Source organism: Lithobates pipiens, unplaced genomic scaffold (genome assembly GCF_037356315.1).
Source record: "Lithobates pipiens isolate NorthernLeopardFrog02 unplaced genomic scaffold, aLitPip1_a1.2 Scaffold_23, whole genome shotgun sequence".
Lineage (NCBI taxonomy): Eukaryota > Metazoa > Chordata > Amphibia > Anura > Ranidae > Lithobates > Lithobates pipiens.
The window spans coordinates 317,851,792-317,879,223 of NW_027507785.1; the positions used below are offsets into that span (position 1 = coordinate 317,851,792).

General features: G+C 43.4%; 1 protein-coding gene across 3 annotated transcripts in view; it reads right to left on the reverse strand.

The window, feature by feature from the left end:
• Positions 1-27,432, reverse strand: part of PATJ (PATJ crumbs cell polarity complex component) — a 400,698-nt gene that overhangs the window by 363,315 nt on the left and 9,951 nt on the right. For all 3 annotated transcript variants that reach the window (XM_077450582.1, XM_077450581.1, XM_077450580.1), the window contains exons 3-5: positions 22,605-22,802; positions 11,964-12,103; positions 3,114-3,297 (exon numbers count right to left, since the gene is read on the reverse strand). In XM_077450582.1, coding sequence (XP_077306708.1) covers positions 3,114-3,297; positions 11,964-12,103; positions 22,605-22,802 — 522 coding nt within the window. The remainder of the gene's footprint in view (positions 1-3,113; positions 3,298-11,963; positions 12,104-22,604; positions 22,803-27,432) is intronic.

The following is a 27,432-nucleotide window of genomic DNA, read 5'->3' on the forward strand; positions in this document are numbered from 1 at the left end:
CAAAAGGCACACTTAAATGGTAAATAAATCACAATACGACACTTTAAATCAGGTATGGTTACACTTACTCAGATTGGCTATATGAGTCCAGGCAGGAGGAAAAGCAGAAGAATGACCCCCTTTGTGTCAGGCCTCTCTCTCCTGTCCCCCGACACCACAGTCTCAACTTTAAACACTTTATTAAAATGAACATGCAATGGCTTAACCTCCTTGATAAGCTGTCCCACACACCCATTGCAAATACAGAGCCCTGAATATGTGTGTGTGGATCCGTATGGCACTAACAACTTCAGTCCTTTTGAAGAAAAGATAACATTTGGTGTCTTCAGCTAGCCGCTTTCATTGGTGCACTTAAACTCCTGGATAGCAGGGCCAAACAACACAACTGGACCAGATTATTAAGTGAAGCAGGCAGGATCTTTCCCAGCAAGGCGAAAAGGACAATGATGTCTGTATACAGTGTCCCCAGAATGGATGGCCTTATCGTTTATCCCTTTGGAAGTGTCAGCAAGATGGCTTCCAGCAATGATGTCTGTATATAGTGTTCAATTAACTCCTTCTGTGGTGCAGTGTCCCTGTTTCTTGCAAATGGGCAAAAATCCCCCTCACCTAAGCCTGCAATCAAGGCCCAAACAAACGTCCTGGAACAGGCAGGCTCTCCTGGCGATCCGACTGGTCACCTCACACTGGAATGCTTCATTATCGGTGCAGATGCGCCTGGATGCGCACCTGGGATCCCCCTCTCTCAGGCTGGAAGTCCCAGACTGTCGACGGAGGCCTAAATTGTGCAGGTGAGATCACCTATGAGGCAGCACATCTCCCTCAGGTCTGATCTCTCCACCCCCCCCCCCCCCCCCTGAATTCTCCTTTAGGAATCAAAATGGAGACTCTCGTTTCCTGCCAGCAGAGCATGCTGGGATTTGTAGCCATGCCTCTTTAAAAGTCAGCGAGGCCGCTCTGTGCTGAGACTTCATATTCCAGAATCATTTTCAGCTGCTTCCTGCAGCTTAGTACAGTCCCTCTGATTGGCTGCTGTAACTGTGTCTTTAATTGGCTCCTCTCCTGCCAATAGGAGCACATGGGAGGCTGCAGAGTAAACAGCTTTGTGTGAGCCAGTGGGGAGAGGGAGGGGGGGTGAAAAGCAAATGTAGGAACTGACAGGCAGCTCTCTCCCTCTTTCAGGCTGGAAAGTATGTGTACATTGCAGCGGCCAGCTTGGTGGGGTCACTGGTGACAGAGTGAGGCACCGCTACAATAGGGGATCAAATACTTATTTTAATCGTTAAAATGCAATTTATAACGCTGGATATTTTTGTTGTTATTCTGTCTCTCACCTTTAAAATAAACATACCATTAAAATGATAGACTGATCATTTCTTTGTCAGTGGGCAAACAAAATACAAAATCAGCAGGAGATCAAATACTTTTTCAATCACTGTAGTTCTCACTGAACCACCACCACACTGTGAGCACTGTGTTGGTTCATTGATTCTTCCTGTCAATGTGTATTGGCTTCCTCATATGAGGTACAAGTACATACACTGACAGGTCTGCAGAAGACCTGCATGGCAGCAATCTGCTGATCACTGGTGCAATGCTGTACAGGCTTCTGCAACAAAAAATAAATAAAAATAAATGCACATTTTTTACCTGCAAAATGTGCATTTAATATTTTTTGGTCAAAAGGTGAACTTCTTTAAGCTGGCCATACGGGAACTGACCAAATTCTTCTCCATGTAGGGCCGTTCATAAGAAGTCATTGTGAAAGCGCTCTGTATATTTTCATTCGATCAGTGCATGTAGCCAATGGGCTGCAGAGCTGATCGGTGTATTCTGACAGAGGGAGAGTCCTGTCAAAACAATGACACAGCGGGTAGGATACCTTTATCTGCTATTAGGCTGGGTTCACCCTTATGCGATGCCAGTCATCGCATGCGATTCGCACTGCATTGCTGTGAACATCACATGCAATATCTGAGCGATGCAAAACCAAATCATATTCGGATCAAAGAATAGTGCAGTACCCTTTTTTTGGGTCTGCACTGGAATCGGACTGCGTGGGTGTTCAGACACATGTGAACCTATCCCTGCCATATTTCACAGTTCGCACTGTGTTCTGCAAACCGATTTGGGGGGAGGGGGGTCATTAACTTTACATTGACACTGCATCGCTTCGCATAGAGCAGTGTGAGCTGCCTGCGAGTCAGATGCAATGCGAGAACCTGCACAGGAATCGCGCTGGTTCCCGCATCGCACCAAAGCTAAATATGTGGATGGGGAAAATCAGCTCATTACACAAAATCAACTGCAGTACACAATTCCCTGAACAATGCTCACTCCTGAGCCCTACAACCTGTGTGATACCCGCTCCTACACCCTCTGCAGTACACACTCCTGGGCCCTGCTCTGTGCAAAACCCACCCCTGCAGCCCATATAGTACACACTCCTGCTCCCTGCACCATATGTACTCCTGAGCCCTACTCTCTGTGCGATACCCCTGCAGCCTGTGAAATACACACTCCTGAACCCTGCATCTTTGAAATACCCTCCCCTGTCCACCACCCGGAACTCTGCAATATATGCACTAAGTCCTGCACGATACACTCTTGACCCCTAGGCCTAGCATGATATGCACTCCTAAAACCCTCCCAAGATCTGACACCCCCAACACAGGCACATTTTTTCCTTCCAGTGCCAAAACGCGAAGACTTTTTTTCCCCGCTGATACAGCCCCATTTTTTTCCCTGGCAACAGCACCAACAAAGTGGCATTTTCTTCCTTGCAGTGAAACCAAAGACTTCACCGATGCTGAAATATTTTTTCCCGTCCAAAATTCACCATGAATTCAGAGACATTTTTGCCATTACTGCTAGCTCCATATTTGGACAGCCATTTTAAACTTTTCACCACACCATTGGTACTGTTTCATCACATGCCACAAACATTGCAAACATTTAAGGGCATGCAGCTATTGGCCCCATCCCCTTCTCCACCCTGGGAAAAGGGGCCCATTTTCCAATCTCCCCCTGGACACTAGAAGACCTTGTCCCAGCACTAATTCTAGGACTTGCATTACTGTGACTCCCCGAGATATCCAAGGAAAATAACTTACTTGCTCGTCCTGCTGATTAGTTTGGCTTTGAGTGGTAATGGGTGCTGACTGTTTGGCTACCACCAGGTGTAAGAATCCAGAAGTCTGCTGGAGCAGAGCTATGGCCTCTTGGTGGGAGACTGTTACGTCCAATGGGGTGTAATTAATTGCCAGAATCTGGTCATTTTCTTTAAGACGTCCATCCCTGAAAGACATCAACATTGGGAAAACCTATTATACCAATCAACACACTGACAACGGGAGAATCTTCATACATTATATAAACACACTTCCACATTGCTTAAATGCTTAGAAATGAGGCTTTAAAAAGAACCAGTCACTACGAAGCTTAGGCAATAATATAAATATTCAATATAAAAGGATTATAAAATTCTGTATTCTTATTTATGGAGGAATTATAATTGCCATCTCATTTAACTTTACTAAAGTCATTGAAGAACAAATGCAGAGTACACACAAATCTATATATGGGACTTTACAATACCAACATTCTTAAAAGAAAAGTGAAAGAAAGAAAGAAAGAAAGAAAGAAAGAAAGAAAGAAAGAAAGAAAGAAAGAGACAGACAGACAGACAGAAAGAAAGACAGAAAGACACAGACAGAAAGACACAAAGACAGAAAGAAAGACAGAAAAAAAGAAAGACAGAAAGTAAGACAGAAAGTAAGACCGAAAGAAAAAGAAAAAAAAAAAAGAAAAAGAAAGAAAGAAAAAAAAGGTGTCTAAATACATATATTAAAATAAATCACCACATTATAATTTACAGTGCTTATTTACAAAGTGGCAATGTATGAGATGGGAAGTATTTTATTGTATGGATATTGGACACTGTCCAGGTTTATATAACCTGCGTTCTCTCACTTTTAAAATGCATTTGATACAATAAAAAAATAACGTTTGTGAAAGTATTCAGCATGAAGTGATAATTGTCTATGGTCAGCTGACTTCCTGTTTGAGTCCTTTGTCAGTTTTCTGCCCCCCTTAGCCTAAAATCTCCAATTACATATAGTCTGTATGGCCAAGTTATATAACTGTCAACTTTCCCCATGTCTCTGCATGCATGGTATATATATCTCTCACCTTCTCTATCTATCCATCTATATCTCAAGAATGCTTTGCAGGAAAACAAGATCCATGCCTTCCCCATTGACCGAGCAGCGATCTGCTTTGTTTACATAACCAGACTGCCGTTTCGGGCTCTGTAACAAACGTTTGGTGGGTGCCGGCAGACATCAAGTCGGCGGTACAGGCCGAGTGTCTCCCGCTGTGCATAATCACAGCGGAAGCGAGCATTCACACCTGCTACCCAGAAGTGCGGGATCACGTATGTATACACACACACACACACACACACGTGACCCTGTGCACAGCGGCAGCCCGGTAGCTGTAAAACTGCTATAGGGTGGTCATGAAGTGGTTAAGCCAATGAAACAAATGTCAACTACATAGTTCACAAATAAAAGCAACAAACTTATTTTCCCATCTCTCGATCCAGATTCTTGAGAAGCCACGTTGCAGCATCTGGTATCGATGACCGGTATGAAATGAACTGGCCTTCTTCGACCCAACACATAATTACTGACATTACAAAAACAGCTATTGCCCAAAAAAATCGAATTTCTCACTCCCTGAACATGACCCCCCCCCCCCCCCCCCTCCATGATCTCCCCTCCCACGTGTTTCTCATGATACAGATGTCTGAAGTTATTCAAAATTAAAGTCCAACTCTGGGCAGTTACCAAATCTCTAAAACTCCCCACACCTCGCACCTCACGCTCCCAACTTAAAAAAAGAATCTAACAATTATTTTTCTAAGGGATGAGATAACACGGATTACTACTTACCTTTATCCAGGGTCCTGCAGTCTTCCTCCTGCCGGTTCTATGGCGATAACCAGGACCCTGAAGACACTTTTCTTGCCTTCAACTGGTCCTTAAAGCGGGAGTCCACCGGGACTCCGGGTTTTTTTTTTTTTTTTTTAAAAGCCAGCAGCTACAAATACTGCAGCTGCTGACTTTTAAATAGTGACACTTACCTGTCCAGCGCGCCCGCGATGTCGGCACCCGAAGCCGATCGCTCGCTTGGCTGCCGGGTCCCGCCGCCATCTTGGGTATGGGAATCAGGAATTGGAGCCTTTCGGCTTCATTTCCCGGTTCCCTACTGCGCATGCGCGAGCCGCGCGGCGCAATCCGGACGGTCCCCGCTGCCTCTGGGAGCTGTGTGTTTCCCAGCAGGCAGCGGGGCACTTGCTGAAGGGGGCGGGCGCTTGCGGAACGGAGGCGTAACCTACGCTCGTTCCGCAGAGCGCTAGCCCGGAAGTGGGTGCAGTTACCTGGATTATCCAGGTAACTGCACCCCCCTCCCCCCTGAAAGGTGCCGATTGTGGCGCCGGAGGGGGGGGGGGGATTCCGATGAGCGGAGGTCCATTTTAGGGTGGACCTCCGCTTTAAAACCCATCTCTTGCCAATGTCATAAAGTACAATGCAGGACCAGTGGTCATCACTGTTGCTGCCTTGTATATATATATATATATATGTCATAGCAACACCCATCATTCAAGCACTGGAGAGAAGAGGGCTTGAACGCTGGCTGTGTCGATGGCCATGGTTTGAGATGCTAAGGTGGCAATTGTGGGTATATACCAACCCCACATCCCTATGGACATTGGATATAAAAAGTCTACACACCCCTGTTAAAATGTCAGGTTTCTCTGATGTAAAACAAAATGACAATGATATCCAATTTCAGAACTTTTTCCACCTTTAATGTGACATATACTGTAAACTGTACAACAAACTGAAATCTTATAGGTGAAGGGAAGCAAAAATAAAATAATATGGTTGTATAAGTGTGCACACCCTTAAAATACTACTTTGTTGAAGTACCTTTTGATTTTATTCCAGCACTCAGTCTTTTTGGGTATGAGTCTATCAGCATGGCACATCTTGACTTCTTCTTCTTCGCAAAAACACTCCAAATCTGTCAAATTGCGAAGGCATCTCCTGTGCACAGCCCTCTTCAGATCACCTCACACATTTTCAATGGGATTCAGGTCTGGGCTCTGGATGGGACATTCGAAAACTTTAATCTTCTTCTGGTGAAGCCATTCCTTTGTTGATTTGGATGTATGCTTTGGGACATTGTCATGCTGAAAGATGAAGTTCCTCTTCATGTTCAGCTTTCTAGCAGAATCCTGAAGGTTTTGTGCCAATACTGGCTGGTATTTGGAACTGTTCATACTTCCCTCTACCTTGACTAAGGCCCCTGTTCCAGCTGAAGAAAAACAGCCCCCAAAGCATGATGCTGCCACCGCCACGCTTCACAGTGGGTATGGTGTTCTTTTGGTGACGTGCAGTGTTTTTGCACCACACATCTTTTGGAATTATGGCCAAAAAGTTCATCAGGTCATAAAACATTTTCCCACATGCTTTTGGGAGACTTCAGACGTATTTTTGCAAAATTTAGCTGGGCTTGGATGTTTTTCTTCATAAGAAAAGGTTTCCGTCTTGCCACTCTGCCCTATGGCCCAGACATATGAAGAAAATGGGAGAATGTTGTCACATGTACCACACAGCCAGTACTTGCCAGATATTCCTGCAGCTCCTTTAATGTTGCTGTAGGCATCTTGGCAACCGCCCTGACCAGTTTTCTTCTTGTCTTTTCATCAATTTTGGAGGGACGTCCAGTTCTTGGTAATGTCACTGTTGTGCCATATTTTCTCCACTTGATGACTGTCTTCACCGTGTTCCATGGTATATGTAATGCCTTGGAAATTCTTTTGTACCCTTCTCCTGACTGATAACTTTTAACAATGAGAGCCCTCTGATGCTTTGGAAGCTCTCTGCTGACCATGGCTTTTGCTGTAGGATGCGACTAAGAAAATGCCAGGAAAGACCTACTAGAAGAGCTGAACTTTATTTGGGGTTAATGAGAGGCACTTTAAAATGATGGCAGGTGTGTTCCGACTCCTATTTAACATGAGTTTGAATGAGATTACTTCATTCTGAACACAACTACATCCCCAGTTATAAGAGGGTGTGCACACACTTATACAACCATGTTATTTCAGTTTTTAATTTTTACTTCCCACCCCCACCCCTAAAAGATTTCAGTTTGTTTTTCAATTGAGTTATACAGTTTATAGGGCTCATTAAAAGGTGGAAAAAGTTCTGAAATTATTTATCTTTGCCTCATTTCAACAGGGGTGTGTAGACGTGTTATATCCACTGTATGTATACAAAAGAAAGAACAGAGCTGGCACTTTTTAAGTGCATAAACTCTCAGGAAGGAATAAGCCACAATATTTTAGTTAAAAGCTCTTCTTTTATTAAGGCGTTTCACATATCAGTGTAGAACCCTGGGGTTTAGTCAGGGATGCTCCTCACAGATTTACTTGCCAGGAGTAGTTACCATAGTCAAACTGTTAGAGATCCATTGATTTCTCCCTGTGTTTGGCTTTGTTGTGCTTTTCTCTTCTACCGCTAGATGGCCGGGGGAATTGGTGGTACTAGATATGAGAAGGACAACTCAAGGTCAGGTTATGGGGTATCTCAGCCAATGGGCAGGGGTTTTCTTGAAGACCTTGGCCTGCTGGGAGAGCCTATATAGTCGGGTGGAGTCAGGTTCTCCAAGTTTTGTGTCACCTGGACGGCTGTCTGGGTGGACATGCGTCATATGCCCCAGGCTGCTAGGCCGGAGATTGGGCCTATCCCGGGGTCACCTGGCTGCCGGGCTGTCTGAGGGCCTAGCCAGTAAAAAATGGGCACTTTTCTTATGCCAGTAAATGGCAATGACAGAAAAAAGGCTTCCTGTAAAAAATATGGCTGGGACGCTTAGAATGCGCTGTTCCAGTCGCAAAGGCATCCAAGACCATGTGAGTGTCTGCCATAGTGTGTTCGGGAAGTGCTGGCAGGTCTGCCAGAGGCAGTGTCTGGGTCTCTGTGACATCATGGTGCAAGGGAGCCGAGCGGAGTTCTTTTAGTTCTTTGTAGCATAAATACAAAAATTTGCACTTAAAACTGTAACGTTGTAACTTTTGGAAATCCAGTAAAAACTTGGCCAGTGAATTTTGGGAGTCGTGTCAGTAAATTTCAATCTGGTAGGCTGGCAACACTGGGAAAGGTACACACATATATATAGCTATATAAACCGTTGTGTCTTTGTGGGATTATCACCCATCTATAAATATAATTTTTACTTGGAAACATTATTCTATGTGGAACTAATAAAAGAGCTTTTAACTGTAGAATTGTGTGGTTTATTCCTGAGAGTCCATGCACCTGAAGAGTCCAAGCTTTAGGGTGGCTTCACACTGCCCTGGTGTGGTCCCACTATGCTTTTTCTAATGCCCAGCTAACCCACATTTTTGGTGTGGGTTAGCTGTGCTTTCCCGTAGACTTCTGTGATGTCCCGCAGTTTTGGTGTGGTTTCGCAAAAGCGCACCAAACATGCGGCATGCAGGAGTTTTGGTGCAATTTCTGAAACCACTTCAGAACTCTAGGACCTCATAGAAGTCTACGGGAAAGCACCACTAACCCACACGAAAACCACGGGTTAGCAAAAGTGCAGCGGGGCAGTATGAAGCCGGTCCTATTCTGTCTTTATCTTAGTAGGCATTGATTTGAGACACTTTGAGATCATTCAGAATTTTTACAGGTGTACTTGACCTTTTTCTGACCTGCTTCAGGTGAGTAAAAGCCGGGCCCTTATTCAGTAGACATTTGCAATTCGTTTAGTTCCAAATTCGTTTAACAAATTTGTTAATGCCGAAACTTCCGAATTTTTTTGAATTTCCAAAGTCCAGAATTTAGGAAATTTGGAAATTTGAAAATAATGAAAATCCGAAAATCCAAAAACCCTAAAAATCTGAGATAACAATAATAACTATTAAATTATAGGTATTGGAATTTCCTTACAAATTTGGCTGTTAGTGAACGTAATGAGTACGAATTTATCCGAAGCTACAAATTATCTGAAATAACGAATGCCGTATCTAAAAGAACAGAACGTAACGATCTAATAATAATAAAACCTTATTATTATTTTGTTCCATTCTATTTGTTTAGTTAGATGTGGCATTCGTTATTTCAGATAATTTGTAACGTCAGATAAATTTGTATTTGTTATGTTTACAAACAGCCAAACTTGAAAGGAAATTCCCAGCACCTATAATTTAATAGTTGGAATTTGAAAATTCGGAATTTAGAAATTCGAATTTCCAAAAAAAAAAACACAAACACAACCACGAATGAAAACGAGATCGAACACATTTTTTGGCAGTGCACATGTCTATTATTCAGTGTCATCTCAGCCACTAGACAAAAAGAGCTGTAGAATCATTACTAGCTGGGACAGGTGGTAACAATTTTAATGCATCTGGAACATGGCCAGTGTTCAGCTTTTTCTTCTATGGCCCCGTTCAAACTGTCACGACCTGAAAGTCATGCAACTTATGGTGCAATATTGTTAGGCGATTTCCTAGTGATTTGAGTATGACTTTCATGTAATGTCGGATCCAAGTCAATATAGATGAGGATCCGGCTTGGAGGCGACTTCCATTATATAAGTTGGATAGACGTCGCCTTGAAGTAGTACAGGAACCTTTTCTAAAGTCAGGGTGACTTCAGTAGTGTGAATTAAGACTGCTCTCATTGACCAACCTGGGATTCCACATGACTTGGCGTCTTAGAAGTCTGATCCCAAATCCTGGCAATGTGATCCGAGCCCCAGAGAAACAAGAAGGAAGGAGGGGGGGGGGGGGGAGAGTCGGTTGCTGAACATCTTATGCAAATGCTAGCTGCCTGGCGGTTTCCCTGACCTACACAATCAGGAAAATCAGATTGGCCAGAAGTCCTTTATATAAACTAGCAAAATGAGAAATTAGCAATGGTAGTCTCTGTGTGTCTTCCAGGTAGAGGAGAAGCTGTGGCCACTAAGGGACCGACCACCTTATTACCAGGGACCACAGTGAGTAACTGAAGCGAGTACCGGAGCAGTATTCCTACCAACCGGGGACAGTAAAGAACTGGGAAACTTCAGTGGGTATCAAGTCAGGGACCAAGCCAGCCGAGATGACACTTGCAGAGCAGCCTTGTGTGTCAAGCCAGGGACCGAGCAGGCCAGCAGGGGTGAAACTTGAGAGGCATCTTGAGTGCCAAGCTAGGGACCCAGCAGAGAAGCGGGGGCGACGCTTGAGGAAGATACCACCGTGAAGATTGGAGGAGCTCAAGGGATTCAGTAGCAGTGAATCATCTAGTCTAGTGAGACTGGGAGCTCAGTAGGCTGAAGAACTACAAGGAGTGATTGTAGGGGAATTGAAGGAACTGTTACGCTTTGTGTTAGGAACTGTTAAAGATTGTTGCCATAGGAGACAGCATTCCTGCACATGCAGATGTGGCATCTTGCTGGATGCCTTTCCCTGCATGGCTGTCCTATTGAAGTCTTGGAGTTTGCCGATTGAACTTGCAACTCTACCCAAGGGTGTCCTGACCCTCTTTCCCCCCAAAAGTTTGTTAAGAGAAAAAAAACTCTTTTAGATTCAAGAAGCATCTGGCGCTCAATGACTAACCACCTTGCATCCACCATGCCTCACAACCCACCATATACAGAAGGATGTTAGCCATTTTTGGCCTTGGAGGTTCTCATTAGACCTTAGGAGGCCTGGGACCTTGATAAAACTGCAAATTTTAACAAAAATTAAACCTAATGATTCTGCCATGAAGGTATTTGTTCAGGCTCTTCCTGTTATTGGGCAACAACGTCCTGCCCCTGTCTCCTTATTGTTATCAGTCACATTGGCTTCTGATAGACACTATAAGTGGCCATTAGGGATGGGCTCAGGCATGTTCGGATTCTAGTCCCATCCCACCTGAGCAATCCCGCCATGAAGCCGTCACTTCACATCAACAATCACAGGCAGTGGGGCATTTCCCAGCCTGCAGCTGCACCTACACAGGCTGCTCAGGATTGGCAGTGTGCAGTGACGGCTTCCTGGCGGGATTGCTCAGTTGGGCAGGGACTGGGATCCGAACATGCCTTAGCTCATCCTTCGTGGCCACCAGTCTTAATTTTGTTGACTAAAACATTTTGGTCCACTAACTTAACATTTTAGTCGAGTAAAATATGACTAAAACAATTGAGAGGACCGACATACGACTAGGACTAACATACGACAAACTAAAAAGCCAATTTAGTCAAAAGACTAAGACTAAAACTAAATTGAAATTTGATGTCAAAATTAACACTGGTCTGTAGTACATGTTCATACCTCAATACAATAACATATTAGATTTTTCACTCCACATATAATGAGTTTGGAAATTGTAGAGAAATGCTTAAATAATGCATTACAATTTAACTACACCCATTCGAATTTAGATGACCAAAATTTTTTTTAGTCGACTAAAATGTACTGGAGATTTTAGTCGACTAAAATGACTTTTTGCAATTTATGCAACTAAATACGACCCAGACTAAAACAAAATTGCAGAAGACCAAAATGGGACTAAAACTAAAATGCAATTTTAGTCCTAAGACTAAAACTAAATTGAAATTGACTGCCAAAATTAACACTGGTGGCCACTTCTGAACACCCTGTCCAGGCATTGCCCTGAGAATTACCCCACCAACCATTGCTGGAATGCATGTAGACAAGTGGCTATAAAGAGGCTACAGGGGGATCATGAGCACCAAAATGTAACAAAGGAGGAATAATAATAAAAAAACATTTTTTTATTATATATATATATATATATATATATATATATATATATATATATATATATATATATATATATATATATATAAAATCTATCACACACACACAAAAACCCAAACACCAGTTTAATCCTTACCTGTCTGCAATGCTTCCCGCTTGCACTCCTTTGATAAACACACCAGCGTCTCCTCCATTGGCATTTTTCAGCGCCACCACGCTAAAACCGAGGCCCCCGACAGAAGGCTTTTCTATATCTATATATTCAATTTGCCGACCCTAATGCAAAAAATAAGAAGAAAGTGGAAGAAAACAAAAAAAAAACTAATAGAAATTTGATTTGTTAGGCCGGCGTCTCTACCAACCAGCTCAATTTGCTCCTGAGGGACCGGGAAAACTGAGAAATTTATATCCTGTAAGACAGGACAAGCTCAGCACTTTGATAATAAATGAATTCTGCCCAAGATCTCACTCCATTACTTCCCCGTGAAAACAGAGAACAGCACATGCCATCAGCTCCGTGACGGAAAACCTCGGGGAGTTTCGGAACGATTTGCACACTTCATTCTCCAGCTAAAATAAGTTGTACATCAGGACCTGCCTTCAATGGAGACTGAAATAACTGCTGTTTGGAAAAAGCGGATTTATTTTATTTTTTTTCCCTTTGCCTCTTACCTCAATGAACAACACTTTTTTTTTCAAAATCCTACTAAAATGGGTCTTCATATGTTAGGAATTTTAATTGGCGGTACAAAATAGCAAAAAAGGAAACATGACAGGACTAAAGAAGTCTGTCAGCAGTTTCTTCTTCTGTGGGGCCGACTTTCTCACAGACCCACCGCAGTCACAAACCGGGTGAAGATAAATCAATGATTTTTAATCAGATTTTTTTGATTTTCTTTCATTTAAATCAGATTTTTTGATTTAAAAAAAAAAAATTCTAAAAAACGCTTTTGGAGTAAAAATCTAAAATATAGTTTTTTATTTAAGCTACATTAATAATTTAGTTTATTCAGCATGAAATGGAGCTTAGTTATGTAGCATGAGGCTGTATAATCTGCAATATTTACTTTTTTGGTAAACTCATTCAATTAATCCAAGCTCTACAAGCTTAGATAACATGCGCTGCATTGATGCATTCACACAATCTCACAGTAACCATGAGACAAAACAAGGTTCCGGAATATTCCTTTATCCCATTGTTATGCAAATCTATGTACACTACAAACTGTATGATTGAATCGGTTCCGATATCGCTGTTTTACTAACCTGACAGCTTCTTATGCTAATTGGGAAACCTTCATTTTGTTTGCAAATATTAAAGATTTCAACTACCAGCGAGAATAAGTCCTTACATTTAAAGGGCATCTGTCATTTCAGATCCATCATGGCAGCGCCTGTTAGTGGGCATCCACTCACCTGCTGCTACCACGTCCCTCACCTTGTTGTGTCACTGCCACATCACCAGCCGTCCCATTAAAGTGAATGGGACTGTCGGTGAGCCGACAGCGGGTCAGAGGAGGGGCCAACAGCGGGTCAGAGGAGGGGCCAACAGCGGGTTAGTTGCTCTTTGAAAATTATGATTTAAATCAAATCCACCCTGGTCACAAATAAGGACTTTGGGAGAGATTTATTAAGACTGTAGAGTGCAAAATCTGGTGCATCTCAGCATAGAAAACATTCAGCTTCCAGGTTTTATTGTCAACGCTTAATTGAACAATCTGAAGGTAGAAGCAGATTGGCTCCCATGTACAGCTGCACCAGATTCTGAGTGGTCCACTTTTAGTAAATCTCCCCCATTGGGGGAATTTTAATCACTAAACAGCAAGTATGACCAAGGAAACATGGAAAGTTGGCCACAGAAAGTCCACGCTACATAGAACCCCTGGGACACATGACTGCAGCTCTGTGTTCATGAATACAGCATTACCTCTTTCTGCCCAACCCAGGCATCCCATTATTAGGGTTCTGCTGGCTACTGATTATTAATGGAGCCCAACAACTCTTTGAGCCCCGGTTCACTCTACGACTTTGAAAATTATAAGATGTCAAAGCCACACGTCAGTGCGACTTCAGGTGCAACTTGGCTGACATCTGTGCAACTTTATGCAGAGATGTCAATGCAAGTCATACCTGAAATCACCAAAAGTTGATCAAGAACTACTTTTTCAAAATCGGTGAAGTGCCACAAATTCAGCGTCGCACCGATTTGAACAGTTACACTGCTGATAACAGGGTGCAACCGGTCAAAATCGCACAAGTCACACCGGTGTGAATGTACAATGACAGCTCAATCTCTGTGTTGGGAGCGTGCAGTGAGCGCACTCTCAGCACAGAAACATTGGCTGCCCAGTGACACATATATGCAGTGTATGGGCATTAAAGCCCACCCTTTTGCCACTGTACATATGCTGCATGTGAGCGGTAGACATGTGCACTGACAAAAAAAAAAAAAGTTTGGTTTTAGTTTTTTTACTTTTTTCGGAAATTCAGATTTTCACATTTTTTCATTTAGAATTTTCTTTGACGGGGGGGGGGGGATGTACTGGGGAACAGACTGACCTGGGGGGGGGGTGGGTTGATGTACTAGGGGACAGTCTGACCTGGGGGGGATTATATTGGACAGACTGACCTGTGGAGGCTGTATTGGGGTACAGACTGACCTGGAGGGGGGTTCATTGGGGGACAAACTAACCTTACTTGATTTAACTACGCTCCTTAAGCTTCTCCCATTAACACAATTTGGCCACACCCACTGTTTGTCAGGAGACCTTACATGCGCCACAAGCCAACTGAAAGCTGTCCCGGGTCTTTTGTAATCTTATTGTGTAGTGATGGAGAACTTTGGCACCCCTGATATTTTGGAACTACATTTCCCATGATGCTCAACTACACTGCAGAGTGCATGAGTATCATGGGAAATGTAGTTCCAAAACATCTGGGGCGTCAAGGTTCCCCATTACTGCTCTAGGGTATAATGCAATCCTGATGCCTCCGCAAATATTTGCGGATTTCCTGTCCCCTTCCCCCCCCCTCTCTATACCACATTTCAAGGTGTTGGCGATCATTGGCAAAGAGCATTCTTCATTGACTATTGGCACTGCATTGTTCTCTTTGGTTCTTATCTCCCTGTGAACACCTAGATAACAATTTCCACTCATCCTCGCCAATATAAGCAACTGAGGCACTGGAGTCCCCGATGAGGTGTGCCTTTCTTAGCTACATTGTTTGTTCTATCTCAGTGTGCCTTTACTTGCTGTTTATGTCTCTTTATTGTAAATCCACACTCTTCATAAACCAATGCATGCCACAGTGCGCGAAAAACGTGCGTCGACATGTGTGCATTAGCACAACGTACCAGGACTTCCAAGGTGCTAATGAGACCTAAAGCAGAATTCTGTTTGCTAGAAAATACCTCCCACTTTCACACAGTTGTTTCTTTAGCCACTTCAATACCGGCACTTTCACCCCCTTCCTGCCCAGGCCAATTTTCAGCTTTCATACTTTATATGACAATTGCGCGGTCATACAACACTGTACCCATGACATTTTTTTGGTCATTTTATTCACACAATTACAGCTTTCTTTTGGTGGTATTTAACCACTTGCTGCCTGCCATATTGCAAAATGTCGGCAAAGTGGTTTCAATATCCTGACCGGACGTCATATGTCCTCGCCAGGATATCAAGCCACTGCACATCCCCGGGCGGGGGGGGGGGGGTGCCCATCGCGGCGATCTTTGTTGCGTGCGTCTGTCGTGGGGGGGGTGGGGCCCTAGACCACCAGGGATGCCAATCAGTGCCCACAATGGATGACAGTGCCCACAATGGGCATCACTTATTGACATCCATACCAGTACATCAGTGCCCCCTATATGTACCCATCAGTGCCCCCTATATATACCCAGTGCCACCCCATCAGTGCCCGTCAGTGCAGCCCCATCAGTGAAGGAGAAAATGTATTTACAAAGTTTTGTAACAGAAACAAAAAAATAAATTTATTTTTTTTCCCCACAATTTCGGTCTTTTTTTATTTGTTTAGCAGAAAATAAAAAAAATCCCAAAAGGTGATCAAATACCACCAAAAGAAATCTCTATTTGTGGGAACAAAATGATAAAAATTTGGTTTGGGTACAGTGCAGCATGACCACGCAATTGTCAAAGTGCAACAGCGCTGAAAACTGAAAATTGGTCTGGGCAAGAAAGGGTGCCTGGTATTGAAGTGGTTAATCAACGCTGTTTTTTTTTTTTTTTCATTTAAGCAAAAGACAGAAAATTTTGAATTTGAATGTGTTTTTCTTTGTTTCAGTTATAAAATTTTGCAAATAAATAATCCAAATCAGTGTATGTTATTTAGTCAAGGAAAATTAGAGTCCATAAACGATGGTATAATTGGTCAATCCTAATGTACTGACAGCCCATCTCAAAAATGCCAGGAAAGAACAAATACCCCCAAATGACCCTTTTTAGAAAAGTGGACAGCCCAAGGTATTTAGTAAGATGCGTGGCAAGTTTTTTGAAGTTTGTAATTTAAAAAAAAAAAAAAATTATTACTTTTTTCTTTTTTCTTTTTTAAACACACTGTGACCAGAGCAATATAATGTTACTATAGAGTAACATTGTACTACTCTGGGGAAGTAATAAGGAATTTTTTTTACTTATTTTACACATTATGTTTGCATAGAGCAATGCATTACATTGCTATAAACAAGCATTTTACTGAATGAAACCGATTCAGTCTGTATTGATTCGTTCGGATTGGCCAGAGCTAATCACATGGTACATATGGGCTGTGATTGGCCCCGTCTGTACCATGTAATCACAATGACCAATCACTGCTAGCAACATAGTTGTATTCAATGGATGACATGAAAGGAAGCCTTCCATTGTTTACAACTGTCACGCGACTTGCTGTGATTGGTCACGGCGGTCACATGGTACCGGCAGCGAGCCAGTATTCGGATCGGTCGTCAAGACACGGCCAGATCGTGCCGTTGCACGACTGCGTGATCGGTGCATCCTGACAGGATGTCATAACGCCCAGTCAGGATAACTGAATCATCGCCCGTCCATCAATTTGCTATTGGATAGGTAGGAAGGTGTTAAAAAATCCCTTTATACAGTTGTGCTCATAAGTTTACATACCTTCGCAGAATTTATGATTTATTGGCTGTTTTTCAGAGAATATGAACACAAAAACATTTTTCACTCATGGTTAGTGTTTGGCTGAAGCCATTTATGATCAATCAACTGTGTTTACTCTTTAAATCATAATGGCAACAGAAAGTACCCAAATTACCCTGATCAAAAGTTTACTTTAAGTTTTAAGTTTTTTAGTTTAAGTTTAGTGATTTTGGCCTGATAACATGCACACAAGTTGACACAAAGGGGTTTGAATGGCTATTAAAAGGTAACCATCCTCACCTGTGATCTGTTTGCTTGTAATTAGTGTGTGTATAAAAGGTCAGTGAGTTTCTGAACTCCTGAAAGTCCCTTGCATCTTTCATCCAGTGCTGCACTGACGTTTCTGGATTCTGAGTCAAGGGGAAAGCAAAAGAATTGTCAAAGGATCTGCAGGAAAAGGTAGCTGAACTGTATAAAACAGGAAAGGGATATAAAAAGATATCCAAGGATTTGAGAATGTCAATCAGCAGTGTTCAAACTAATCAAGTGGGAAATGAGGGGTTCTGTTGAAACCAAACCACGGTCAGGTAGACCACTTAAAATTTCACCCACAACTGCCAGGAAAATTGTTCGGGATGCAAAGAAAAACCTGCAAATAACTTCAGGTGAAATACAGGACTCTCTGAAAACATGTGGTGCGGCCGTTTCAAGATGCACAATAAGGAAGCACTCTAAAGGAAGATGGGCTGCATGGTCGAGTCTCCAGAAAAAAAGCCATTACTACGCAAATGTCACAAAGTATCCCGCTTACAATACGCCAAACAGCACAGAGACAAGCCTCAAACCTTCTGCCACAAAGTCATTTGGAGTGATGAGGCCAAAATTGAGATTTTTGGCCACAACCATAAACACTAAATTTGGAGAGGAGTCAACGAGGCCTATGATGAAAGGTTCACCATCCCTACTGTGAAACACGGAGGTGGATCACTGATGTTTTGGAAATGCGCGAGCTACAAAGGCACAGGAAATTTGGTCAAAATTGATGGCAAGATGAATGCAGCATGTAATCAAAAAAATACTGGAGGAACATTTGCATTCATCAGCCAGGAAGCTGCTCATGGGACGTACTTGGACATTCCAACATGACAATGATCCAAAACACAAGGCCAAGTTGACCTGTCATTGGCTACAGCAGAATAAAGTGAAGGTTCTGGAGTGGCCATCTCAGCCTCCTGACCTCAATATCATTGAGCCACTCTGGGGAGATCTCAGACGTGCCGTTCATGCAAGACAGCCCAAGAATTTACAAGAACTGGAGGCTTTTTACCAAGAGGAATGGGCAGCTTTACCATCTGAGAAGATAAAGAGCCTCATCCACAAATACCTCAAAAGACTCCAAGCTGCCATTGATGGTAAAGGGGGCAATACATGGTATTAAGAACTGGGGTATGTAAACTTTTGATCAGGGTCATTTGGGTAGTTTATGTTGCCATTATGATTTAAAAGAGTAAACACAGTTGATCGATAATAAATGGCTTCAGCCAAACACTAACCATGAGTGAAGGAAAAGTTTGTGTTATCATTCATAATCCCTGAAAAATGGCCAAAAAAATAATAAAATAGGGTTTTTATAACAGCTTACCTGTAAAAATCCTTTTCTTTGATGTACATCAGGGGACACAGAGCCATAGTAATAACTATGTGGGTTATATCGGTGTATCAGGTGCTGGACACTGGCACGCCCCTTAAGGCGTGAACTTCCCCCATATAACCCCTCCCACTACTGGGAGTCCTCAGTTTTGTAGCCAAGCAATCAAAGTGTATAAGAAGGGAGGGACCTCTGTGTCCCCTGATGTACATCAAAGAAAAGGATTTTACAGGTAAACTGTTATAAAAATCCTATTTTCTTTTCTTACATCAGGGGACACAGAGCCATAGTAATAACTATGTGGGATGTCCCATAGCAATGGCAACTGAAGGGGGGGTAGGGAAGAGACAGAATCAAGGAAACAGGAGGCCAGAGGACTCATACTGCAGCCTGCAGTATATGCTGTGCTCAAAGGCAAAGCAAATTCCTCATGATCTTTAATATCGATTTGATAAAATTGTATAAACGTCTGAACCGAAGATCAAGTCGCAGCCTTACAGATCCGAGCCATAGAGGCCCGATGATGCACCACCCAAGAGGCACTAATCGCCCTGGATTAGTGTGCTCTTAATATGAGAAGGACAAATTTTCTTCTTTAAAGCTGAAGCTTGATCAATCACTTGACAAATCCATTTGGAAAATAGTGGATCTTGACGGTGCCTGTCCAAATCTCAGACCCTCTGGCAGAACAAACAAAACCTGTGTTTTGCGAACCTGAGCGGTCGCCTTTAATTAGACTCTGATCGCTCTTAATACATCAAGAGACTGTAGTGCTCTCTCTTCCCCAGATTAATGCTCTGGAGAAAAAAAAAGGAAGAATAATATCTTGGTTTAAATGAAAACCTGTTACCACTTTTGGTAAGAATTCAGGATGAGGACATAAAACCACCTCATCCTTATGCATGATGAAATATGGATCTTACAAGACAGAGCTGTTAGTTCAGATACTCTTCTAGCAGAAGAAATGGCAAGCAAAAAAGATTATCTTTCTTGTCAAAGAACTAAGAGAATTTCTTGTAAGGTTCAAACGGCTGATTTAACAAAGCCGATAAGACCAATTTTAAAACCTAAGGATTTAGAGGTGCCCTGATGGGGGAATAAACCGTGTTACCCCCTGAATAAGCTACGCACCAAGAGCAGGAAGCAAGAGGCCAGAGGAAAAGATACAGACAAGGCCTGGATCTGGCTCCTGATAAAAGTCAAGGCCAGCTTCATTTCAGATCCCATATGCAGGAATCCTGTCTATTGACATACTTCCTGGGGTGTCAACCCCTGGATTCATACCAAGAAATCTATGCCTTCCATATTCTATAGTAAGTGATTCTGGAAGCCGGCTTCCTGGTATTAGTCAAAGCAGACACTACCAAAGGAGATCACACACACAATCTTTTATAGAGTGAGATTCAACAGTCAAACCTGTTAAACTCCTTGTCCGTAAAGTAGGATGAAATACCGGACCTTGTGCAAGAAGGTCTGGCTACAATGGCAGAGTCCAAAGGTTAATTGAAAGATTAAGATCTTCTGTGACCCGGCTGGGGCCACCAGAATCACCTCCTTCTGTTCCTGCTTAATCCTGCGGAGAAGGCGCGGAAGTAGCAGATATGGAGGAAATGCATAGATCAGTGAAAAATGATCCCCTGGGAAGACTAATGCATCTGTTCCGCCTGCTAGCGGACCCCTTGTTTGACATAAAGTTGTCAACCTTATTAATGAATCTGGACGCGAATAGGTCCATGTCCGGAGTACCCCATCTGACATATTGCTAGGAAGATGTCGGGGTGAAGAGATCATTCTCCCTAAAATAATTGTTGGCGTCTCAAGTAGTACACCTGAAATATTAAAATTGCCGATAGGCAAGGAGTGAATCCTGTCAGGAGAGTCCCGTAATCTGACCGCCAAGATTCTATGGCCAGATGAACTGCCTGAAACTTCCAATAAAGTTGATAGGCAAGGTCCTCTAACCTGGACCATCTCCCCTAGACAGAATCTTCTTCCAGGGCTGCTCCCCAGCCTAGAAGGCTGGCATCTGTTGTTAACACCTTGCAGTATAAAGATTTTTCTTCCTGCTGGACCCATGTTAGGAGCCAAGCGTATTGGAAACAAACAAGGCCTGAATCCTTTTTATTCCAGACCAACAGGATGGTGTCTTGAAGCAGTCTTTGAATAAAACTGCGCGTAAGGGACGGCCCTGAAGGAGGCCACCATTTCCCCTGAAAATCTCCTGCAGCCGAATGAAGTAATTTTCCTTTATCCTGATAAGTTGAATTAGTCCTACAATGGAACGGAGTTATGACTGGGGTAAGAATACCTTCTTCTGTATGGTATCTATAACCAGCCCCCAAGTAACCTCCTTGATGGTTTTAAGGAGAATCTTCCTAGGATGAGAATCCAACATCTACAGCTGAGATCAGACTTTTAGACCTGAGACTGAATGATCTATTAAAAGTAGATTTTCTAATAGGCTAGAACCGTTATGCCTTGAGCCCTTAACCTGGCTAAAGGAGGTGCCAGAATCTTTCAGAACACTCGTGATGCTGTGGCTAAGCCAAATGGCAGTGCCACGATTGAAAAAAATTATTTTATATTTCAAACCGCAGAAATTTCTGGTAAGCTGGAAACTTTGGCACATGGAGATATGCAACTCCCCTCTTTGCAGGATGGACACAGCCGATCGAATTATGAAAGGATCGAAAGTTCAAGTGCTGACTCAGATCTCCGAGATCTAGAATGGGTCTTACCTCTCTGCTTGGCTCTGGGACCTTAAAAGGCGAGTGCTCAATACAGCCTCCAGTGGTGACACAGACATGACATGACAACACAATACATGGAAGGAGAGATTCCTGAGAAAATCTCCTCTACCTTCTCCTCGCAGCAGGGTTTATCAGAGATTAAAAAAAAAAATCTTCGCCCTTCACGGTAGGCTCCGAGACCTTAAAAGGAAACCTTCAGGAACCGGGGAACACTCAGGTTATCCAACAATCCTGGACCTGCGAGAAGACTCTGCCAGTAAACTTTTATTGGCCTTACTACCAAAAAGTACTAGATCCCAGGGCCCAGCTCTTAAAGCATTTGCAAGCAAAACCTTGTGTCTTCGGATGACGAGGCCTGGGTACCATTCATTTAGTCCATTACGAAGACATCAGAACGGATCCGGTCAGGATGGCTGGCTCTCAAAGGATTACTGCCCATGGAGCTCAGTACAACACATCCTTAAACGTGCCCAACACCTTAGACACTGGTGAAAAAAACTGAGGACTCCCAGTAGTGGGAGGGGGTTATACAGGGGAAGTTCACGCCTTAAGGGGCGTGCCAATGTCTAGCATCTGATGGTCCAATATAACCCACATAGTTATTACTATGGCTCTGTGTCCCTTGATGTAAGAAAAGAAAAACAAATTCTGCTAGGGTAGAAACTTATGAGCACAACTGTATATATAACTTTTTGCTGGGGTCTTCTGGCCCGTCATGTTACATCTTAGGGTCTTCTCTTTTCCCCTGAGGTGATGGTGGGCAATCAATATGGCAGAAAGTGCATCCATCTGCAAAATTCTACTGTAAGCACACTCCAACATGGTGACACCGCCCCAGGGGGATGTGTGTCCATGGCAGCCTGGGCACACAGGAAGTGAGTTAAATTACACCTGCCCATCAGGGGAGTAATGGAGTTTTTGCAGGAACAGCATTGGGCACAAGGCAAGTATTGCAGCAAGGGTGCATTTATTTTATTTTTAACCCCCCCCCCAGGCAAGCTATCATGAAAAGTGGAAGTCTCCTTTATACTGTAATGTACTTCCCCCCCCCCAGCAAGGCAGGGAAAGTAGTTAAATTTGTTAATTGGTGAAAGTTGGACATTTCAACTGCTTTTTTTTTTTTTTTTTTAATTAGAATGGAATTCTTTTTAATAAAGATCACATTGACAGGACAATAGAACTAGCACTGCATATGTTCGAGAAAGTGTTCTGATGTCAGTGACCTACTTCAGCTGAGCAGACGGGGAGCTTACACTTACCGCGGCCATCTGCCGAATCTTCCCGTCGAAGTCATCGGTTCCCTTGTTCTCCTGGTCGAGTCGAGACGTAACAAAGTTGTCAAAGGACAAAGAGTCGGTCTTGTTTCCCAAGTGGGCAGAAGTGTCTGCTTGAAATACCAATAAGCCTTTCTTGGTGAAATCAAATTCCGCAGAACGGTCAGCTGGCATACGGTTCAGCTGGGGAAATGCAACAGAGCCAAATTAATTAAAAAATAATAAAATAAAATTAAAAAAAAGCTATGCTGCTGTACTTGGCAAAGAGAAGCATGAACATAAAAAGAGAACCTGTCAGTAGCAGTCATAGCTAAGAATGGTGCTTTCTGGCTCCTAGAAGCAATTCCAGGTTGCCAGTTTAGGGACAGGCAAGCGTGATTTCACAGTCCTCCTGGCAAGATCCTGGGAACACAGGCATGAACATTTTTAGCAGTCACCAGTTTTCATGTTCACATGGTCTAGATCAGGGATATGCAATTAGCGGGCCTCCAGCTGTTGCAAAACTACAAGTCCCATCATGCCTCTGGCTGTCATGCTTGTGACTGTCAGAGTGCTTGCTCTGCCTCATGGGACTTGTAGTTCTGAAACAGCTGGAGGTCCACTAAGTGCATATCTCTGGTCTAGACTTAACTGACATGTAAGTACTTAGTGGGAGGAGTTAATGTCTCCCCTCCTTTACATATGTAGTCTCCCTTATATTTGGGTGTAACTTTGGACCATATTGTTTATTTATGCTTTTTTACAGACATTGGCGCTCTCGCCCCTGATGATGTGGTAAGAAACCCACGAAATGCGTCGGACCAATTTTGTTTTTAGATGGTTTTATTTCATCCACTCCCAAGCTACCGCACCATGTTGCTTTTCAAGCGATTTCTTCTTATGGACAATTGTCCGATACCTCAATAGGCCATCTCTAAGTTGCAATGATTGTTTTTATGAATATCTGGTCAATAATATGTGATCGTTATGCTTATTTACTATGCATGTATTCATATTGCTATGTCATGTTTTCTAATGAATAAACCACGTCTTGTTACATTGACTCATCTTTTAGCCATGCCAAATCTACTTCATTTAAAGTCCCAACCCCTCTTTTTCTTGCATCCTGGGAACACAGAGTACCCCAAATCCCATTAGAAAATATATAGCAAGAGCCAGAATAATTGCACTGGGAACACCTACTAGTGGTTCATTTACAAATCTCACATATTTAAAAAAAAATATGAATAAGCGTGAAATAAAAAAAAAAAAAGGGAAGTTAAATCCTAAATCTAAAATAAAGTAAGGAGCTACATCCCTTCAGAGTGTATTCAGTGACTCAAAGTACATGTGTTATTGCAATCTACTCCAAAAAACAAATTGTGACTACTTTGCCTTGCGATCCGAGGCAAACGTGCAGTGACCCGTCCTCAATGCATTTTGTTATGAAAGCGCCATAAGGAAGACTTCCCGATGATACTTTCATAGCGAAATGCATGCATTGAGGTCAGGTCGCTGCACGTTTGCCTTGGATGGCCAGTGACGTCACATCTGAGTGTAGTTGAACACATTCCGGGGCTTGGTAAGGGAAACGGCGAGGCATTCGAACACTGAATGTACACACAAGCTGGTGCCGGTCTGGGCACTGTCATGTAAGCGCAATTGATTGTGGGATACATTTTTGAATTAAAAGGGGAGGTCCACCCAAAAAAATAAAAAATGATGCATAAAAAAAGGCTAAAAAATACAAATAAAAAATAAATTCACATACCAGAAATGGCTGTTGCTAGGCAGATTGTCCTAATCTGCATCTTCCTATTCCACGGTGATCTTCAGTCTTCTCCTCACGTTGTCTTCTGGTGAATGGGCCGCGGTGTGTTGTGGGAACAGTGCACCCCATTCACAAAAAGACTCGCTGTTTCCCTTACTTTGAATGGCTGCGCCGGTGTCCTATCAAATATGGTCCCACATCGGATAGTGTCCGCTGTGTACTGAGCATGCGCAGTACACAGCACACACAGATTCTGAAAATAGCCGAGGATGAACGGCGCCTGCGCCGTGAGTCCAGGTTCTATCCCCACCATCCCAGTGGACATAGAGTTAGAATAAAAAGAGCCAAGCGCAGCAAGGCCGAGCGTGAAGCGTGGTGAGCGAAGCTTGCCCGCGAGGGGCCCTCTAATTTTCACAACCCTGTGTCCGCTTGGATGGGGGGCTAACACCTCCACTCACGGCGCAGGCGCCCCTTCATCTTCGGAGATTTTTCGAAGCTTCGTCTGCCCCGTACTGCGCAGTAGGGGGCGGACACTATATGATGGCAGTACACTATCTGCCAGAACACCGGGACCCGAGAGCCAAGGGACGGGTCGGCCTTGGGCGGCCGACATCGCGGGCACACTAGAAAGGTAAGTGCTTATTAAAAGTCAGCAGCTACAGTGTTTGTTGCTGACTTTTATTTATTTATTTTTTTCGCTGGCCCACCACTTTAAAGGATTTTTAAAAAAACTGTGCTGCACAATTACATTGTGATTTTTTTTTGTGACTTCTGACAATTAATGGGAGAAAACATGTGTTGGAGGATGAAACGATTGCTACAGCAGCAATGGAAATCACACAAAGCGGCAGGAAACCTCCTCGTTTCGGGTCCCCCGCCGGCGCTCCTAGCCCCTCCTCTCTGACCAGTGCCCCCATGAGAAGCAATTTCCCAAGGGGGCACTCGTGCATGCTCGCACCCGAGTCCATCTGCTGTATCCATTGACACAGACAGCGGGACTCGGCCCTGCCCTCTTGTCACTGGCTTTGATTGACAGCACTGAGAGCCAATGGCTCCCAATACCCCAGCAAAGCCAGCGAGACCCAGAAGTGAGGAGAGAAAAGATCTGCAGACGTGCACAGCGCTGGATCGAATGAGAGCTCAGGTAAGTAAAGGGGGGCTGAGAGGGCGACGCTGACACCTAAACATTTTTTACCTTTACTGACCCTAATGCAAGGAGCGCATTAAGGTCAAAAACTTTTAGACTTTAAAACCCCCTATAAACAAGACTGTTATTGGTCCTGGTGACCGCATATGCAGTATCACTAGTGGAGGAGCACTGGCTGTGTGTTGCTCAAAATCACCCATATGGAAGCACGGCTGATGGGATTAAGCGTTTAGTTGGAGAAACACTGGACTTTATTGAAGAACCTGCACAATTTATTTTTTTATGTATTACTTATCGCATATGTTTATGTATTTTTTATTTTATTTTTATATATCTGCAGTTTTTTTTTTTTTTTTATTGTTGCATTTAATGGTCACCAATAAGTAGCCACATTTGTTTTTGGAGTAGATTGCAAAAACACATGTACTTTGAGTCAATATATACCCTCTGAAGGAAGTAGCGCCTACTTAATTTCAGATTTTAGTGTTATTTACACTTAAAGGGGCGGCTGTCACAGTAACACATTCACACTTTTTCTGTATTTTTTCCATGGTTGGCGCCATTTATATTGTTGAAGCTTTATAGGTTAAATCCTATAAACCCTATTATGTGTTTTTTAGTGCTTTTTGCAGAAACGCAGCACAGGCATTCCCCGAGTTACAAGACATATGAGGGAAACAGGAAACGAGGATAAATCTGCCCCATGGAAGGGAAATTCACTGTAGGAGTTATTGTGGGAAAAAAAGTGTCTCCACTGAAGCTTCATCACCAATCCTTGTTTCCCTGACAACCCAAAATTTTCTAAACCCAATTGTCACAGGGATAGAAAGTGGAGGTGAAATCTTCTGAACAGGGACACAAGCAGCAAAAAAAAAAAAAAAAAAAAAGTTACAGGGGTGATAACCCTTCCCTATGCCATCTTAAAGCGGAGGTCCACCCTAAAGTGGACCTCCGCTCATCGGAACCCTCCCCCCTCCGGTGCCACAATTGGCACCTTTCAGGGGGGAGGGGGGGGTGCAGATACCTGTACAGTACAGGTATTCTGCACCCACTTCCGGGATAGCTCTCTGCGGAAAGGGGCGTAAACTACGCCCCTTTCCGCAAGTGCCCGCCCCTTTCCGCAAGTGCCCCGCTGCCTGCTAGGAAACACACAGATCCCAGAGACAGCGGGGACCGTCCTTATTGCGCAGCGCGATTTGCGCATGCGCAGTAGGGAACCGGGAAATGAAGCCGAAAGGCTCCATTTCCTGATTCCCATACCCAAGATGGCGGCGGCAGCACCTTGCAGACGATCTAGAGATCGGCTTCGGGTGCCGACATCGCGGGCACGCTGGACAGGTAAGTGTCACTATTTTAAAAGTCAGCAGCTGCAGTATTTGTAGCTGCTGGCTTTTAAAAAAATAAATAAAAATGCGGAGTCCCGGTGGACTCCCGCTTTAAAAACTTGATTTTTGGCTGGAGTTGCAATAATAATGTATGTGCTTCAACTTGCATACAAACTGTTATACCACTTTTACCTATAGGCAAGTCTATAATAAGGGCTTACCTGTAGGTACTATAAATATCTCCTAAACATGCACAGTTGAGGAGATATTCAGAGCGGCGCATGCACTCTGAAGGTCTGGCATACAATGCAGTAAACAAAGTGAGCGTAACGTCATCACACCCCCTCGTCGCTCACATAGCTGGAGGCTGAAAACCCGGGAGGAAGCCCAGGTGAAGATGGAAGCCCAGGTGAAGATGGAAGCCCTCCCAGCGGTGACCGTGTGGCACTGGAGGGCTTCGTTTTGAGCGAAGTCTCTCATAATGTGCTAGTATGCAATGCATACTAGCACATTATGACATTGCCTTGCAGGGGATTTTTTTTTTTTTTTCTCGTCAACTACGGTTTACTACCAATTTAAGAGCAAACCTAC